The 21,132-nt window shown below is 37.8% G+C and overlaps 1 protein-coding gene across 1 annotated transcript in view; it reads right to left on the bottom strand.

The window, feature by feature from the left end:
* LOC133977392 (cadherin-22) overlaps window positions 1-21,132 on the bottom strand; it is an 89,405-nt gene that overhangs the window by 27,570 nt on the left and 40,703 nt on the right. Inside the window, exons 4-8 of the mRNA XM_062415547.1 lie at window positions 17,274-17,441; window positions 15,217-15,398; window positions 14,123-14,379; window positions 11,028-11,164; window positions 447-568 (exon numbers count right to left, since the gene is read on the bottom strand). Of these exons, the coding sequence (XP_062271531.1) occupies window positions 447-568; window positions 11,028-11,164; window positions 14,123-14,379; window positions 15,217-15,398; window positions 17,274-17,441 (866 nt within the window). The remainder of the gene's footprint in view (window positions 1-446; window positions 569-11,027; window positions 11,165-14,122; window positions 14,380-15,216; window positions 15,399-17,273; window positions 17,442-21,132) is intronic.

The raw sequence follows: 21,132 nt of genomic DNA, 5'->3' as shown, positions 1-21,132 counted from the left end.
CGGTCTTATTATTATTGTATTATTAGTATTTTTGATTTATTCATTAGTTTTTATTCTTTTACTCATTTGTATTGCTATATAGATTTTATATAATTAATTTTGCTCTTTTACAATTGTGTTGTTTTAAACTTTGAATAACTACCACCTGCACGCCCATGTTTTTTTTAAATTTAAAGACTAATGAAAATTAAAAATATCAATAAGTGTTTACTTTTTTACTTTAATGACACTAGACACATTGTTTTGAATCAAGCTAGCCAACTTTCTTTTTCTTTGTAAATGTCAGTTGTTCAAAGTAAACACTGCATGTGTTGAGTGTATCTACTCATTCTTACATGCTCAACCAATAGCAATCATGTATTCATTTATGCCATCTCATTTTGACTCATGAAATGAACAGACTCGTGTGAAATTGTCTAAATACGATTTGGCATTAAATGACTTACCTGGCCTGGCTTGGCATCTTCACATATAGAGGCTTCATATGGTGTGGCCAGTTCAGGAGGATTGTCATTTACATCCAGAATCCGAATACTCACTGCTGAGTGGGATGCCATAGTGTGGTTATCTATATGAAAAACAAAGGAAAATACATCAATAAAATCTGTCTACTGTAGATACATTTTAATAGTACTGTGGTGGTTATATATGTTTCTGCATGACTTTCTTACAGACAAATCACAGGTGTTTGAATAAAGTAAGACTGTTACACATAACACCAAGGCTTGATAAATGGCTGATTAAGGTTCTGATCCTATTTGGAGCGTGTCTTAAGTAAAAGGCTTTCTTCATCAGCTTGCATTTTACCTGCACTTTACGCATGTAACTGCAGCCCGGTGTGTATTTTTAGGTATCAAGTCTATTTTCTTCAGACATAAGTCAGTGACTGTGTATTGGGCTGTCAGTGCTGCCAAAGCGTGGTAACAACACAGCAGTACTTTGGCTGAATGCATTCAATGTAGACATTGACAGAAGACTGTAGCTGCTACTAAAACAGCTGCCATGCTGATTTTTTTCTACAAGCCTCTGGTACAAACAAGGTATAATAGGGTGTAGGGTACGCACATCCAAAAACTTTCACAGGTTCTGGATCAAGAATCAAACTGAAGGCAAAAGAGGGTCCCCACTCTGTATTAAAAGCTCCCAGCAGCTTTAATTACAAAAGAAACATTTCAATCTCACAGATCTTCGTCAGGCATTGCCAAACCACCATCACAAAGCAAGACAAGCAATATATAGACACAGGTACATTCATTACACAGATGATTGTGATCTGCATGATTGAGAGTCAAGCTGCTCAAAAATCTGACCAATCAGAAGCAGAGCTGGACAACACTGTCTGATACTCCCATACACACTTGAAGCATAGAAGTACACTGAAACGTGAGTAAAACGTGAGCTAATACATGGCCTATGTTGAAAGTTATAATAACTACAATAGGAGTATATATCTTCCATCAGATGCATGACAGATGGATGACACATGTGGATGATAATGCTTTCTATGTGGACGTCATGGGAAAGAGTCAATGCTATATCCTCTGCCTTTAGTATGAGTGAGACAAGACTCAGATGGAATACAATTTTCCACAGGGAAGCAGACAGTTGGTTCGGCATTGTGGCTAAGTGCTGAAGGATTTTAATCTAATGCCTCCTCAAATTGCACCCATTACCTGAATAACACTCTCTGGTACCAGTGAGTGACATGAAAATGGTACCAAAGATTCAATTTTTTCTCCCACTATCTGATAATGACACTAGAGCATATAGCTGTTTAATAGTCTGAGTGTAAGAGGCACACCTCAGCACGATGATAATGACAAATAAATGCTTTTGACAAAATTGCACATGTAGTGCTGTAATTTTATTTCTCATGTCATTTTCAAATAGACAAAGCAAGAAGAATAACACCACAATGCACTCTCTAGACATTTTTCTTAATAGACTAATATGTAAACGTGGGAGGGGAAAAGATTATATAATTAGTACAATCAAAACCTACTTGAAATTAGCTTGACTTCTGGAGGAAGTTCTTGAATCTCAATTCCCATTCTTAAACATACGATAATGTGGAGTACCCATTTTACTCATAAAACACTATGTACAGTACAGAAGGGAGCCTGAGGGCCCCAGTGCATTTGTCTGAGCATGTGTGTGTGTGTTAGAGAGACAATGTAAGTTGGCGAGAGAAATAGTAAGAGAGAGGGGACATTATCTCTGGGTTAAAGGAGTGAGCTGGTTGCTTCAAGTGTTGGTCTGGATATCCTGGTTAATTAGAGTCCACATCTTATGAATAAATCATACACAGCTGTCACCACCCAGTTCATGCATTTGAGTGCCACCATATAGAAAATGTAACAACATGCAGGCACTGACTATTATCTACAAGTGGAAAAATACACATAAATCCTTGTAGTAAAAGGAGCTCCGCTGAATAAATTTAAATAGTTGTAATTATGCAAATATAGCAGATAGTTAAGTATAATTAAGTAAACTCACTCTTTAAGGCATAGTGTGTACAATTTACTGGCATCTAGTGGAACAGACTTGGCAGAAATTGGAAATAATATTCATAAGTATGTTTTAATTAGTGTATAATTACTTAAAACTAAGAATCATTGTGTTTTTATCAACTAAGAATGAACCCTTCATATCTACATAGGAAGCAGGTCTTCTACCATTGAGCCCGCTATATTGCTCAGTAGCCCAGAATTGATAAACTGAGTTTTGTGGCTACTGTTGGTGCTCCAACACCCTTGAGGGGCAGAGTGCAGGGGGTGAGGGAGGTGTTCAGTTGGTTGCAATCTGCAACCTCACCATTAGATGCCACAAAATATTACATACTGCATCTTTAAGAATGAGTACCTTCAATATTGTGGAATTAATGGTGCATTTCAATTTAAAAAAAGAGTATTGACACTGTTAGGCGATCTTGATAAGTGTTTGCAATTTTTTACATTTGTAACTATTAATAGCAACTATTGCCATGGGGTAGATAGTGTACAAATCCTCTTTTATATCATTCTTGTGAAAAGGCACTGCCTTAAATCTACCAAATCTAAGTACAGTATGTATATTTGTAAATTTACTTGTTTTAAACTTTTAATCAAAAGGTTTCATTGCAGTGTTTTAGATTCTAATCTTGGAAGAATGGGAAGTCAATGACTCATTAGCATTTTTTGATCTGGCAAACTTGGGCAGCTGCATGGTCTGTAACCTTATGGTCATGAGGTTTGGGAGAGATGGACTTCAGGAAACATGAAAAGGAACATATGTAATTCCAATAAAGAACCAACACTCTCCAAAAAAGGCCATGCATTGTTTGCACAATTGCGAGTGGCTGCTTGTTGAATTGCAGCTTGGTCTTCTAATGTCTCTGGAAACTGAGGCTCTTACAAAATTCAGCTCAACTTCTTTCATCAAAGCCATTTTTTTGCTGTCTTTACATCAGTTTTGAAATGATTCTATAAAAAAGATATTAAAGGTTACAGAGTGACATGTTTTGGGGAACGTGTTTGCTTTAATTGATAAACCTCTGTCACACTCAGCTGTGGTAATTGCCGCCTGCTTGCCTCACCTCAGCTCCAACCAGTTTCCTCTTTGTTGCCTTTATTTGGATTTCAAAGCTCTTGCAACAACATAATGACAAGCTTAAACCCAAATTTCAGGTTTTAAAGGACAACAGAAACCTATGGGTGAACTCAGAGGCACTATTGTATGTCTACGATTTTCTTTCCAGTCTATGAAAAAGACAGATGGCTGAAATGTTGACAGCTGACATATAGGTGGGCCACTGGGTAGACAGTAAAAAGACGAAACAGGTTTACCAAAGATAGTAAGGCAAGACAGATAATCAACAGACTATTGCAGAGAAATTCTCAAGCTCTCTCCCTCTATCTCACCGCACAGCTCTGCCCAGCAGTGGCACAGCAGCTAATGAGAATGCTGGTCTCAACTAATAGCATAATCCTCACATCAATGCAGGGTTTTAATTGACTGCTTTTTGCCGGAGCAGCAAGAACATAAATGCACAGAGAGCTCCACCAGTGCAAGATATCTCTTCCCTTCTTCTAATTTCGTCTTCACATTATGCTGCTGTCCCCGCTGTGCCAGAATGAAAACCAGCAATCATCAGATGTTACACATTTTACATTTCAATTCCCAGAATTGAAAACAGATGAAACAATGTGAGGATGCCCCGCCTCTACCCACCCCAAGCTCCCTCCATTGGGGAAAAAAAAAAGAGTTATTCAGTGAGACAGGTTCATTCATCTGGACCAAGTGGCGCTGTTCTAAATCTGTCTTCAGATAGAGAAGAAGAATAAAAGGATTTCAACAGATTATTGGCATGCTCTGCATCTGTGCAGCACTCACCAGCTGTTGCGAATCTTTCTGAACGACTGTGTAGTAGATCTCTAAGGCACTGAATTATACTGACATAACTTCAGGGAAGACAGATAGAGGATGTGTGAGTGTGTGTACATGTCTTTGCATACATGTGCGTGCCTGCATGTGTGTGTGTGTGTCAGGAGTGTCATGCTGCTCGTGACCAAATGGTTCATCTTCTTTGCTGGAGGAAACGGTTTGGTTTAAAATGTCACTTTTGTCAGGAGGGTGGAATGAGGATACAAATGTACTCAGCAGTGTCTGCTTCTGGTCGCTTTACTGAGCCAGAGGCCTGGCGATGCAAGGCACAGAGGCTACAGTATTATGGGATTTTTTTCCCCAGTTGCATAGATCCAATATTACACAGAACCAAAATCTCTTTATTACAGTTATATGTTTGTGTGGTGTGTGTGGTTGTGTGTGTGTGTGTGTGTATGTGTGTGTGTGTGTGTGTGTGTGTGTGTGTGTGTGTGTGTGTGTGTGTGTGTGTGTGTGTGTGTGTGTGTGTGTGTGTGTGTTTGAAGGCTGACAGCTGTGAGAAATACCCCCCATGTAAATAGTACAAAACATTTCAAGGCCCTCTGAACACAGTGAATTATTGAACATATTCTGGAAATGTGTCAAATTATATGGAACAAGCTTAAAGCAAAAAGAAACGTTCCACCATACTTCAAAGATAACAATTTTCAGATTCAGGTGCTGATTTATATTCTTATACATGCCCTCAAAACAGTTAACAGTGAGGAGAGAAAACTTATAATCATGCTCTGATTCCCAGTTGTTTATTTCCATTACAATATTCAGACAACAAATAAGAAAAATCATTTTCACCACTATCACAACTAACAAAGTCTAGCAACTTGGAATACACATGTCTGACAAACAGAGGAATTCAAAACATGCTTCTACTTTTTCTCTGTGCCTGTGCCACCTGCTTTTCATTAATTCCCTTGATAAAAAACCTTCTAAGGCCTAAATGAATGCAACAACAATCTTTGTAAACCTTTAACACCACACCAATACATAAAAATCACAATTATACTAATTTAATCTAAATACCAATCAAGTACAGACAACTTGGTTTCCATTATACTTGTAGCCGACACAGCATCAGTACGGCTCAGAACATCATCTGGTCAGTCACCTTTAACCCTGAGATGAGTAAATTGGACCAGGTTTGATATAGAGAGTAATTCAAATTTTCTTTAGAGGTAAAACTCAGTAAAATTTTCTTAGTTTCCACATAATTACCTATCCTCCATTTAAATTCATCATTCACCATCATCTTTCATTCATGTCGCTATATCGAGTAATCTGTTGAATTCATATTTTATTGCAAACTCATCATTTATTACTTACATTTATTTATACATAATTTATTAGGAGTGTGTAGTTAATAAAATCCATACAACTCAATCGATTGTGTATGTCTATTCTTTGAAGTGATACAGGGGATCTATTGAACCGTAGAGCCATGAACAGAAATTTGACTGATTCAGAAATGTATTGATTTATTAATTGGTTAATCAAACAACCAATTAAATAAGTCTTTATTTCCTTTTTACGAAGGTGATGCCCCTGATAACAAGAAATTATAACTGTTAATAACCATAATTGCTACATATTGATATTAACAGGATTTATAATACATGATACAACACCAGAGAAACGGTTAAGCAAGTGATTCACCAAATTACCAACAGCAAGCAAAGACATGCTCAGTATAAACCCAATTAGAAAAACACTACACACTAAGTGATGCTTCATGAAATCACAAAAGCTGATCATTGTAAAAAATAAACATTAAGATCAGTTCTTCAAGAGATGTGTATCTTTATGAATTCTTCTACTGTATAATCCACATTTATATTCCTTATGAAACAGTGTGGCAGATAAACAAGGCAATAATTATTAAGTCTTTGTTGCACCTTCGCAGTGTGTCAATGCCATTAGTCTTGAGTCACCATAATCCTAAAACAATGACCTCATGATTGAACTTCCTTTTTCTCTTGAGAATGTTTTTGCCTTTTCGCCTACGCATCTGATATCCTGATGGGATGTGCACTTTATTTAGGCACCATGCTGTTTATTAACAATCCTCTTGACCAATCAATGAAAAGTCCTTTGCTGCAACAAACTGGAGAGATGCACAATTTCCCAGAGTTTCATCAAAATCCAATTAGTGATAATGGCCCCTCCTTGGGATAATCAGTGCAATAATATGAAGTATGAACATGTTGCAAATCATTGGTGGATTCATGAGCTCTCTTTCATCAAAATTAACTGAGATGGGTTTGAATCACCAATGGGCGGATGATGAAACAACATAACAAAAAGTGAACTCCATATTTTTCCTAGTAAATACTACTACTCCATTAAGGATAAAAATATGAGGTTAAAAAAATCAGAACACAACAAACAACATTTAAATAACTGATGGAAGTAGCAGGGTATGTAAGCAATTCTGTGGCCTTTAGTGCCAGAGATTTCCCACAATTCGCCACTCTATACACTGTGCATGACCGCTATTTGACAAATGATGTCAACCTACTACCAACTGTAGGAAAACAAAACAGATCATACTACTGTTTGCATATTCAGGATCGTCTCCTACTCTGCAACTACACTGACACATGAGTGATTATATAACAGAAAAGAAAAAACACAACACATAAGCAAGGTCATAACCTTATTATATATATAGTATATCTCCCCACCCCTTGTTGACAGATGTGCTCTTCACTACAATAACATCTACTGTATTCCAAACAGAACACTTTAAACCCCCAATGCTGCATGATTTGTAAATAAATAAATAACATAATAATAGTAATAATAATAACACCCTCTTTTGTTTACTTTGTTAACAAATTTAATTCAATTTTCACTGTGAATCACATATTGTACTCTGCAATTTACATAGTCCAGCTTTGATTGAAAAGAGACATTCATCTCCCCTCACAATGTTGCAACAAATGCGTGATTCATTTGGAGTCAGGCACAATAGTGTTCTAGCGCCATACAAATCAAACAGTGTGAATGTGTTTGCCAGACAGCAAGTGAGAAAAGTTATGATGTAGAAAATGTCTCTTCCCTGCATCACGGCAAGAGATAAAGACTTTCCAGCTACTTCCGTATCTGTCTGCCCTCTGGGTCTATGCTCCTTTTTCCCACCTACCTGTCTGGGTAAAAAAAAGCAGTTTTGCAAGGTGATATCATACTTGCTATCAGTTCTCGAAAATTATATGTCACTCTAACTTACTCTGATATGTTTCTATGGAGAAGACTGTCAGGAAGCACGAGTACCCTGGCTAGTGACAGTGCAGTTAAATGCTCCTCCTGTTCTCAGGAGGTTCTGTGTTCTCTGGAAGGAAGACAAGTACTGTACAGATGAGAGGTTGGTTGTGTTTTTTTTGTTTTTTTTACAGTGACATTGTCTGCAAGTAGAGATGCTAGCAGTTGCTTTTTTTTAATTGGGTGAATCTGAAGACAGCTGTGTGTGTATGTGTGTATATTTGACTGGAGGGATATCAGTCCCATACCCTCTGCTCACACTTTAACTTAAACCTCTTTACTTAGTCCACAGACACATAACTGACATTTAGTGTGCTTCTTGCAGTTTTTTAGCCTGGGTTAATCCTAGGGCACAGATACTGAGCATTGTCAGAAAACTGTTGTCACTTGTCCAATACTGATGCAATGGCAATACAATAGTTCAAAGGTCAGTAATAGACTGGGGGAATAATTAAGGGCTGTGCCGCAAAACTCTAGTTTTAACAATGTCCTCAGACAAGTTGACCTTGTGACTCTCCAGCCTTAATGAGCAGAGACACCCTACAAAAAAAAGAACAAAATCATTATGGAGAAAATGAAGTCTTTTCTTAAAATACTCTCGCTAGCTGCTTTATAAGACACATACTATATTTCCCTTCATCCCCCCTCTATTCCCATCTCACTCATGGGCCCTTTTTTTTCTTTTTGTTTCCTGTCTGTGTGTGTACAGCACTCAGGACTTGGTGAGCTAATAGACGATATAGAAACAATCTGGATGGAAAGTCTGATGGCATTGACCACTGACTCTGTCTGTCCAGATGTTTTCTTGGAAGGCAATGTGAGAGGCTTTATCTATCAAGTGCAGGCATGTGTTTATGTCTGATATTGGAAGGGGTAGGGCTGCTTTAAATGTTCAATTAACATTAAAATGTGCCTATGACATAATGCCAAGCACAAAGAGGCAGAGCACAAAAGCGCCCAAATTGCTCTGGGAATTTCAGCTCAGAAAAAAAAAAAAGACTCAGAAAGACTAATTTTGTCTTAATGCTTATAGTGGGTAAGTACCAGAGGTGCGGGGACTCAAGACAAGACTTGACTCGAACCAGACTCGAGTTGCAAATTTGAGAAAACATTGATAAAGACTCCACTTGACTTTGACTTTGTATTCATCACTTGAGACTTGACTTAGACTTGAGAAAGATGACTTGAAAAGACTTGGCTTAAGACTTAAGACTTAAATTTGAAATATTTGCATTTTTCTTGATATTGAGAAGTTTTTGAAATATGAATGAGTGATTTCTAGTGCAGTATGCATTCACCTGGCAATCTACTAGGAAGCATCAGACCAGAAGAGGCCAACACACGAGGCAGCTAGTGGTCTAGTCCAAAAATGTTGAAACATGGATTCACAGATTATGTTATCTATGACAGTAGTAAGAAGAGAACCGCTGTGTGAGAGGTCCGCAGCTCAAAAATCAGTGACATGACCACTACAACATCCAACTTCACCCATCACTATAAAACCTACATAGAAAGGTACATGAATTAATCTTTGTAGCTAGCTTATTGGCTGGTTCGTGTCATACATCTGTTCATTTAGAAGGCTTGTTATTTATTGCCACAAAATCTCAAGTATCAGTATATTTATAAGCTGTAAGCATGCTGCAACAGTTTTCATTAATGTTGAAAATAAAACAACTGTTCATGACCACTGTCTTTTGATTTAAATGTGGATACTAGGGGAGATCAACAGAATTTCGTGACTTGCTTGATTCTCACCACAGTAACTTTAGATTTGCTTGTGACTTGCACATGTGTGACTTACTCCCACCTCTGGTAAGTACTACACAGTTCAGGGTGTATTGATTATTGTAGTAATCACAATGTGAGACTATATGGGAGAAGAACAAATATGAAGACATTTTGAAATCAACTTTGTTAATGTGTATTGTTTTATTCTTCTTTCTTGTGTTTGCGACGGCTGATACCAGTTACACGCAGAATGCAATCTCCTCTACTTTCACTGCAATCACAAAATCACTTCATCTGTATGAGATTGAAAACGTGGGGAATACCCGACCTCCTCTATACTTTTAATGGTATAGTAATAACTTCCCAGCTTTTCCAAGTTATTACATTGCTCATTTTCTTTGCTAGGACAAAAGGACCCATTGAAATGAAAAAAAAAAAAAAATCTAAACACTTCCTTCATTTTCAGTGATGTGTTTGTCAGCTCTAAGACAAGTGATGAAATGATGATTGTATTTTCTCCATGGTATCAGAAAAATGACACTGACAGTGCATTGATGGCTACCACTGAGGATGATGTCCTTGATGGCTTGGAATAAATGAAAACTATCTCAGCACAGATTTCAAACTGAACAGTAACATTACTTACTGATATACAGTACAGTGAAGTTGCAGTTTTGTGATCCAAATGTCAAGAAAATAGTAGCCCTACCACTGAAATTAAAAACCCAGGACTGGAACCTGCTATGGCAATCAAATTCAAAAACAGGGCTATGTTTTCAGTTCTGAACATTTAAGGCATCTTTTTCATTCACATGTAAAACTCTTACAGTACAGTATGTAGAAATATCATAACTCACAAAAATGCATGCCATTCAAATAAAAATTAGAGTACTCTTAGACTTATTGTATTTCATTCTTAGAAAATCAAATTGTTCATAACAAAATCTTACATCTATTTCAGTGTTGTCTTACCATCTTACATTACATTCCTCTTCCTTGTGTTTCTCCAAGCTAAAGCCATGGCTTTCTACAGCTGAAATTGCTCCGAACGCTTTGGTAACTAATGATCACAGTTTGAGGTTGTCATCCCTTATCACTCCTTATCACCTCTCTAAATTCAACTTGTACAGTCCCCATCACTGGCAAGCACTGGGTGTAAACAAGGTTTGCCAATAATCAGCAGATCTATTTTAGTTGCCCCTCATCTAACTTATAGTTTTTCTAGTTCTCTTCAGTGATATGAGAAGCGTGCATGGCTGCTAGATTAATTGTAATTGTGAATGATTATAAAAAAATAAGTTTAATTATTTGCTCATTCCAGTGCTGATACATTTGTCTTTGCAGTATCTTGCATCAACCCAATAAGGGTTTATTCTAGCTTTATTTACATATGTCGAGATCTAAAATGATCATAGCAAACACAGAGATATCAAAATCATTTTGGCTCCTACGGTATCTGATAGATATAATTATACATACTTTGTGATATGAAATTTGCAGACTCTTTCAGAAATGTTGACAGGGTGAAGAACTCACCAGACAATAAATAATATCACACTCTTCACCGCAGTATAATGATGAATCCTATGTGTAATTTAGGTTGGGAAATGATGTACCTGCTTCGACTGCCTTCACGGTGATATTGTGCCAGCCTGCGGTCTCTCTGTCCAAAATCTTGCCGAGTGTGATGGCACCTGAATCAGGATCAATATGGAAGATCATCTCCTGATCTGTGGTCCGATCAATGGAGAACCTGTAACAATATACACAAAAAAACATAAGATATAGATGTCGAGAGAGAAAGAGAGGCAGTAAGTTAGAGGAAAGAGAGAGACATGGGTAATTCAGAAGAGTCAATAAGTAAAGAGGTATTTACATTTTCAATCCTTTAATGTAGGTCTTTGTATATTTTTCCTAAGTGTTTATCCAAGACTTTGGGCTTCACTAAATAAAAATAACTTGTAGAGAAGGGACCAGGGTTGGAGTAATTATATTCTGACAGCATTTACCGGAGTCTTGTCACAGGTCCTGTGACCCTAATAGCACTGTGTCTCTTCACTGCAAGCTTCCATGTAGTGACTCTTTCTTTCCCCCCCCCCCATTCAGAGTAAGAAAATAAACATTAAATTTTCATTGTGCACTCTAGAAAATAAAACACAAATGCATCGTTCCTTCTTTGGGGTACTCGGTGCTCTCAAAAGATTGGTGAGTCAACAGAAATCTGCTGAAAGGTTTCTTTGTTCTTAGTTCCTTCCCCCTACTGCACACACACGCTCACAGCTGGCTTATACCCACATAAACCATAGTTAAGTACCATGGGCATTATCAGCTCTTAAGACCTCTCTGACAAACATGCCAGCCAGCATTTTCCCAGGTCTCATGAGAATGTTAGTCACATGTTGTACAATATGAAACATAATGTCAAAGTAATAATATGCTAAACTGGTGTAATGTACAGGACTTCACATGGATTAGATAGCTTTCTGATTTATATTTTATATATGATTTATAGTATATTTAAATAATACTTCAGCATGTGTATTTATTTAATGTCCCTGAATGTCAATACATTTTACAGGAAGACCAATATTTATTTTGTTTATTAGTCATTGGCTAACTAGATATCTATAATAATATATATATTACCTTCAAAATAACCTTGGTTTGAATTGAGATCAAAATGCATTTACAAGAACACCATTGTTGTATGCACAGTATATGCATTCATGTGAATAGCCCTTTTACATTTAATATAGACATGGATCCTATTTACAACACTAATTTGATTTGTCTGGCTTTCATTTGTATTTGGCACTGACATCTGTCTCCAATACAAACCAAATAAAATTGGATTCCTCTCCCCTTTGCTAAATTTCAAATTGTGCTGCACAATTTTTCATTGTATGTCTTTTTTTTCTTAAAAACTGGATTCAGATGACAGACTCAAAACAAATTGTTTTTGTCTATCTTTGTCTCCCCACACTCCTACCGCTACTAAACAAAAGAATCGTTGGTTCCAAGTACATGTCAGTTTTTTACAGGATGATTTTTGTGGAGCAGGAGTGGGGGGATATTATCACCATATTTTTAGTCCCTTTTGCACATAAACATTGAGTCTCTTACCCTTCAGAACACATCCACAGTTCACAAAGTAGTATTTATGTGCTTAAAAATTGACGATAATCTTTTTTTCATGCTTGTTGTGAATCCAACAGCATCTTTTGACAAGTGTATCTAAGTTGTCTGCCAGCTGATTTACCTGGCTCAATCCTTGTATGTTAGGTTTTTTTTGTTGTAATATGAAGAGTAGTTTCATTTGCAGCTCATTTTTACTGCTGCAAACATGACTTAAACCTCATCACCCACAGTGCATGATTATGCAGAGTTTAAATAGAGTGTGTTGCCTCATGCCAGAGGCCATGAGATCACTAACTTTGCCCAGTAGGTGGCTTCTGGCCAACTGCATCTCCCTCCTTTCCTCTTACTCACCCTTCACTTACTCAAACACATGCACACACTAAAATACACACACACTCATATATGCTAGCACACGTATCACACACACACTTTCAGCTCTGGGCTGCCAAGACACTGGTGAACGACAGTGCTGCCATTGTGTTGTACTTTATTACACCTGGAACTCTGAGCCTCATGCATTTTTAATCGAGGTAATTTGCACAGGCTCTGCGTGTGTCGGTGTATACTCTGTCAGTGAGACTGTCTTAACCCTTATCTATATTCCCCTCTCACACTGCAATTGCTCTTCTGAGGACATATAAACTACAGACCTTGGTACAGAAGATTACCAGATTATATTGTTTTATCACACAACATGATCTGAGAGAAAAAATAGACATACATACAGCGTCATCCATTGTACAAGTCATACTATTCATGCCTTTCTTTGGCTTTCATTCCATCGTCAAGAGATATTGTAAAATAAAGAAATAAATAAAATAAAGATTTTGCTGTTATGCCCATTTGGTACCAGTGTATCCACTCATGGCTCCTGAAATATGGGACTCTAAAGTAGCTTTTTTCATAGTACAAGTTCAGGATGAAGTATGTGCATGCTATACATATTGCAGTGCTGTAGTGCCCTTTCCAAGCTTCAGATATGATGTATTTTTTGTCATAGAGAATGTTACTTTTCATGATATTGTTGTTTGTATTTAGCAATAGGGCTATATTTAATCAATTCGGTGCACATGCTTATTACAGACAATATTTTATTAAGCTACTGACTTGTTTAGAAGGCAATTGTTGCTTATTCTGTAGGAACTGATTTTCAGCACACTTTTTGCACGTTTGTATTATTAACAGAGCCAAAGACTTTTAATTTAAAGACATTTTAATATAATTACCACACATGCAAACAGTACAACATCAGTACATTTGGTCATCTTTCTCTCTCTCTCATTTAAAGAGCCAATCTGCTCTAACCATCACATTGCAGTCCAATGTGGACCAAGTATTGTAATCTATAAAGTCCATTGTTGTCCATTTGGAGTCATTTTTTATGCATTTCCAAACTAATCACAGTTTGGGAGCTTTGACAACTTCATCACTGTTTACTCATTAAGGTAAAATCCAGCCGTAACCTTTTTTCTAACCTTAATTAGAGAGAATGTAGTAAATCTGATGAATATTCTGCCATTCTTTAATGATGCACTACATTTTCTACTTTTAGTGAAGTTGGTTCTTGTCATACCTGACAGGTTTGTTCTTCACATCTGGATCCCTGGCAGTGACAATGCCAACCAGTGCTCCTACTTTGGCATCCTCCTGTACTTCCATTATAGTGCCTTCTACTGGTTGAAAGAGTGGTGGCTCATCAATGTCCGACACGCTGACTCGGACAATGGTCTGGTCACGGAAAGAGCCCAGGTCCACGAAGCGAGGGTCTACATGCTTGTTTACAGCCTCTACCACCACATTGTGTGTGCGCTTGCTCTCAAAGTCCAGCGGCTGAAAGACAAATAAGAATTTAACAGAAAATGTATTGGAACATAACTGATGTATGAGCATTGACCTGCATCAACATCACCAGCTAGCCACTTGGTCATCATTACTGGTAGCTAGAATAATTATGGCATTGACCGTTCATTGAACCAAAACACTGCTGCTGGTTGAGTGTACCATGGTTCATTCAGCCATGAGGGCCGCTTTAAAACAACAATGTGCCACTTAGGATAAACAGTTTGTATTTAATTGAAAAGATGCAACTGCTAGAATTCTGCATTTTTTATTCCTTTCTCCCTTTTTTGTGAGTACAGTACCAAAAAACCCCCAACTAAAAACAGATCAACATTTGAAGAGATACAGCACTGACAGCACCTGTCAAACCCTTGTGAACAACTAATGATCATCCGTCATCAAAGACCAATCATCTCTTTTTTTCTTTCTTTTCAGTGGGCCTGAGGGTCTGCACAGGGCATAAGAGCTGGTTAGCCCATTGAGGAGAAAGACTAAGCTGCAGGAGAAAATTATATTACCTAGCCAACAAAACCCAAAATAGTTCTTGTCAAATGCTAACCAACAGAGGTCACTTGTTGATGTCTAGCATCGAGAATTCCAATAGTTGCATGCAATACTGTGTTTGTGATTTTTGTTTTTGTGCTGTGGAGGACAGAGATTCTGAGTCACCAAACACTGTGTTTATAATGAAAAGTGACTATTTAATTTGAGGTTTTTAAAGTTAAAGTTGAGTGTATTTGTATAACTTGTCACCTATCTAGTAAAAATCATTATTGACCTAACAGACAACATGAATAGTAGCGTAGCATTCCTTTAAATTAACCTTACCTTTTTGATGGAGACAACAGCTTCTTGTGTATTTACATCTGTAGTGACCTTGAAGAGGTCCCCTCCTTCTTTGATCAGGTAGCTCATATCTGTGTTCTCCCCCATGTCTTCATCTGTGGCAATGACACTTCCAACCGGTGTCCCGACAGCCGCCCCCTCTGACACTGAAAACTGGTACATCTCTGGTGTATGGAGTAGGTGGCCATAGATGGACAAGTTATAGACAGATAAAAAAAAGTGTGTTAAGTTCAGCAAAGCAACAGAGGGATGAAGTGACCAAAAACAGTGTAGGTGTAAAGAAGAGGGATGAGAGGCAAAGGTAAAGTGGAGAAGAAGAGGAAGAACACCCGTACAGGAAGGACGAGGAAAGATAGATGGATGGCTGTAGGTGGGAAAAGGAGGGTGGGAAGTGAGGATATTGGTAGGAGAGATGGATAGAGACCACAAACACAAAAGTGGGACATGGAAGGGAATGAGAGTAACAAAGATAAAGAAGGTAAATGGGAAGAGATGGGTAATGGGAAAATGAAGTAAGGACGGAAGGATACTGAAAGAACATGATGAGTAAAAGACTTCAAGCAGTGACTCACATAAAGCAGAGTGTACAAAATGACATATCTTTTCCCCCATACACAACAATTGCTGTTGGGATAGCAATCCACATTGAATTCATATTATACTGTATACCTGTTAGAAAACAATATGTAATTGTATTTTAACTGTGATGATATAATAAAGTTAAACCTAAAGTGGGGTACATTAACAAGTATATGATATATTTCACTTTCATTTTCACATTTTGCCAATTCTTAATCTAAAGACTCTAAATGACAGAAGAGACTGAGGATAATTTGCCAGAGTTCATTATGAACAAGATAAAAGATAAAAGTAAGGGGATACAACTTTATTGATCCCCTAGGGGGAAATTATGTGAAAACATCAAAGTGCTTAACATATACAGTATGTCATCTTCCTTTGCATCTTATTTATAAAGATGCATTCTGAACTCTATCTGTTCCCCATACCATACAGTGGAGATACTATAATCCTGCAGGGTTTATCCCTCTGACTGGGTAAATATGATTTTCTGAGATGAAAAAAGGATTTATACAGAAATAAGAAAAGGTGCGTGGAGACATATCAAATACAATCAACCATACTGTCAGATGCTGTTCCTTCAGCTGTAACAAAAGTAATAATGTCAAGATTTAACTCCAAAAAGAGGGCAAAAGGTGGAATTGATGCAAGAATGGAAACACTATTTTATTTACAAACCACATTAGTATTCGGAGTAGCACTATCATGCTAATGTGTCATTGATTGGGAAGTAGGTGCAAATTGACTTGAAAAAGGTGACAAACCTTAAGTACACTCACATTTAATGTAAAACTGAATATCATAAAATCAACCAGACTCTGCAGCTGTTTGCTTTACAGAAGAGTATCTCTCAGGTGAATTAAATGTGTTTGTGTGGTGGGTGTAAGTAGATTGCATTTTTAGCTGGATGACTTAGCTGTTGCACATGTGTGCTTTGAAAGCTATATGAAAGCCATTTGCCCCCCCGTCCCCCAAAAAAACCTCTCACATTCATAAATCCAAATCCATAACATTACAATGAGGGTACTATCAACTGTATTGATTCAGTCATCTGTTGAGCTTGGCTTAAGAAGAATGATCAATCCTGCAGTGGAACACATCAATTTTCCACAATTGATAGAGTACCTTGTTATGGGCTGCAGGTTTGACTGGCCTCATATATTTAAGTTAGGTCATTTTCTCAGACTACACACAGGCCATTCAATATGGTTGCTGATGCCTCCATTCCTTATTGGTGTCAGCAGCCTGCTGGTTGTGTGTCGTATGATCTTTTCCACTGTTTCTACGTCTTGACTTTCACATTCCGCTTTATTTTTCCTCCTTCACTTAATTTTCACTTATTTCTTTCACAGTCTCTGTCATTTCCAACTCTGTTCTCTGTGCCTGTTTCCCCACTCTCTACCTATACCTCACCACCTCTTTCTTTGTCAAAAGTAAGAGAATGTGCGGGAGACACTCACTCTGTGGGAAGCGCGGTGGGTTGTCATTAACGTCTGTGATCACTATGGTCACTGTCGTGGAGCCGGAGAGACCACCCATTTGTCCTGCCATGTCTGTTGCCTTGACGACCAACTCATAACGATCCTGTGTCTCACGGTCCAAATCTGCCACTGCTGTCATGATGATTCCTAATGATTGAAGGATGGAGGAGAGATTGAAAGGAGAGAGATAGAGACAAACAGAGTGAGATAGAGAGTAGCAGTAGTAAGTGAGGCCAATGGAAAGGTTGCATTAGTGGTTAGCACTTATAACCAGCTATATTTTCCCTCTCAGTTTGAATATCAACTTCTGCTAAGCACTGTATTATGGAGGCACAAGTGCAGCGCATTCCATTTCACCTACTCAGACAGGCTGGATGGAGGAGATTGTGTCATATTTGCGCCTCTGCACATACACCATTTTATGGCTCAGCTGTATTAAAATGAATAATATATAGGGGCAGAATGAAGGCATGCCTCAGCCACCCTGAACAGCATTACAACTCTTCCATGGTGAGTGAGACTGCACTCCAATCTGAGAAGTGGATTTCCAAAGAGCAAGTGAGGGACGTAGAGAAGAGATGCATGGTAGATTGAGAGAGTTAGGAAGCACGCAGAGAGAGGTAACAAATGCGATGCCTTCATATATTCCAGAGCACACAGTCTGTTACATTTGAACAAAGTCAGTGATCAGTTAAAAATATTCCCTTGACTGAGTTCAGCCATGCCAGTCTTCCAATTTACATACAAATATCTAGTTCCCCTCTCAACTGATGTTTAATAATCTATCTATTAATGGATATCACAAAGGTCTGATAAACCAATTTGGTCCCTTTGGTAAACTTTTGTGTCAGTCAGGTTTACTATGGTTAATTGCAGACAGGCTGCACAGACGTATGTCAAATGTGATTTCTGTACTCAAGGGTGTAATTTCCACTGGGAATGGGATGAATGGGACCTGGTTTTTATTGTTTCAAGTTTATTTTCTTACTAAAATCTCTCTGAAGTGTGTCCTTTTATTGTCTAAATACCACAGCCCAGATGAGAAAGGATATAAGCTGGTAAAAATTGCGCTACAATCAAAACACTAAAAGCAATAAGATTATGCAGCAGTTTTGAATGTAATGCTGTGTGTTCTACACACTGATTTGCCCCAAGTTTCGCATCTCAGGCTACATACGGGCTGCTTTATCATATTGGTAAAGGTTGTTGGGACTGTACACAGTCTGAATACCTGAAAGCAAATTGTGTTTTTGGGCTGTAAGAAAGTCACTTAATCAGAAAAGTACAGTGCTATTTTCAGTAAAGTTGGAAAGCAGCATTATCTATCAGAAAGTGTCCGGCATCTAAAGAATATTTGAACAGGATTAATACATTAGCATGTCAAACCTTTTGTTATATAATTATTATGGATAGCTTTATAAGTTTGTCATTGTTCACACACAATTTATTCATGTTTGTAACGTAACCATGACTAAACTTAAATTCATTCAATTAATGTTTTTATTTTGAAATTATATGACATATTGTTCTGTTTGTTTACATGCATTTTACATAAAAGTTATTTGTGGTTTGTGTTTTCTCTTTCTATATTCTCTTTCTATTCTCTCAAACTAGTACTTGGTCTTTCTTCATATAAAAGAGACATTATCCTTGTTGGCCCAGCAGCAGCAGCAGCAGCAGCAGCATCAGCAGCATCAGTAGCTGGCTGGTTTATTCTGCAGTGGTAATATAATTCCACTTTACCCCTTGGGATTTTCCACATCAGAATCTATTGATGCATTTCCTGGGTTTGGTGTGCTGTCTCACTCCCAAAGGTTTGCGTTGTGTTGGGTACACAACTCACTGATTCCAGTCACATTTAGCCCAGGGCCACCTTCTATGTGTAGCCAAAATACAGTACATGCAGTACTGGAGTTAAAGAGGGAGGCAGATGACATGCTCCTCTTTCATCCACCTAAGGCTAGAGGGGATGCATCTAAATTAAAGCCCCATTCCGCAACTAGTATACAACACTACAGCCCCAAACGTCATACAGGAGACTACATGTAGATGAGTCTACATGAGTCTGTATCCATTAATGAAGTCAGTTGAGTCTGTGTGGTCCACATTCAAATGCGTACCACGTACCCTTAACATTAACCAATTTACCTGGGTAGTATGGCCGTGTACACCAACTGTGAAATAATACCTCAGTATGGTTATGCATACTATTCATTTAAAAATGAAAGATGATGTTAAATCTTTTTTTTTTTTTTCTACTCACAGAAATTGCATTTCTGTTTTCATCTCACTAGGCAATGAAAATGTAAATCTGATTTATACCTTGAAAAACACCTGCCGACATTTTGGTCCTTTGGGCTACTATACAAATTAAAATAACGTAATGCTGTCAGCCTAAAAGTCTCAGTATGCCTTTTGTACCTGTTCAAGTGTCTGTCTGGAGTTGTGCAACTGATGATCATTTCCATTATCAATTATTGTGTTGATAATTTTCTTGATCATCATTATTATTATTATTTTCATTGACCAGTCATTCACGGAGCCCCCCTGGGGTCACATGGTTGATTAGAAACTCAATGTTTAAATCTGTGCAGACAGATTTGTAAATGGTGCTCTTACATTCACAAGCAGTACACACGGATTACAAGCCCACATCCATTCTTGAGTGAATGGACCTGCCTTGCATGGACTGTGGTGACCACATCCACCCAGTTAATTCAATTTCATCTAGTTTTAACAGCATATTGCTGCTTGACTGCTCATCTCAATGTTGGTTTTCAGGTGAAAGAACAATAAATGCTAAATTGCACATAAAAGCTGTAAAACTCCAAAAACACAAAGCTAAATCAATTTAACTGATTTCACTATTGTTAAATCTGCCATTAAATCAAGATACAATTGAATTTACTGGGTGGATGTGGTCACCGCAGTTCATGCAAGACAGGTCCATTCACTGAAGAACAGAATTGGGCATGTAATCTGTGTGCAAAATCATGGGCATGGATTTACACATCAAGTTTTTTGTTTTTTTTTTTGGGGGGGGGGGTTCTACCATTAATCAAATGTCTTGTGGTAGGTGTCTCTTGCTAAATACAAATATAACAGCAGTAGAATAATAGAATAATCAGTAAGACTTATATACTACATAGTAAACAGTGCATGGCTGTTGCATTTCAAATGGATTATTTTAGGAGTTTTATATGTAAAAATTATAATTAATTCTTCTTTCAAATGAAAAGAAACCACCCTTATTTACATATAGTACTATGCTTCAGTCTTAGAGTAGATTCACCCCTTTGACTCAGATACTCACAAACACCTACAAACAATTACAGCACGGCCAAGTTACAGAAAAAAAACACAGTGACTTGCTGTTAAGTTTGTTATCAGGGTGAGGTAGAGTGATATTAATGAGGCAGATTTCACAGCTGTTCTGTCTCCTCTTCATTTTGACCTTCCTGACTCGCACCTATTAGGCTGCCCTGTCCGCCTACAAAATGGGGAAAGGAGGTGTATGGAATGAGGGTCGTGAGACAGAAGCTGGAATAAACCCTCCAGTCTCCTGGTTATTCCCACATAGGCAAAGCCATTTATCATCCAGGCACCCAGGCTGGCCAAGTCAAAGTGGTGGAGACCAAAAAAGATATAATTAAAACTTTTGTACTTCTCCCTGGGGGGGCAAACACCAGTGTTAAGCTACTCCAGAAAGACTGGGTCAGGCCATATTGTTCCAGTAAACCCTAAACCAGTAAGGAAATAGGGAATATTGAAATATATAGCTGAGGGTGATTCTTCAAAGGCTAAATCCAGATCTGGTGGAGCCCATGATTTTGACATA

The sequence above is a fragment of the Scomber scombrus genome, chromosome 3 (assembly GCF_963691925.1).
Source record: "Scomber scombrus chromosome 3, fScoSco1.1, whole genome shotgun sequence".
Classification (NCBI taxonomy): Eukaryota; Metazoa; Chordata; class Actinopteri; order Scombriformes; family Scombridae; genus Scomber; species Scomber scombrus.
This window is presented reverse-complemented; position numbering and strand designations above follow the sequence as displayed.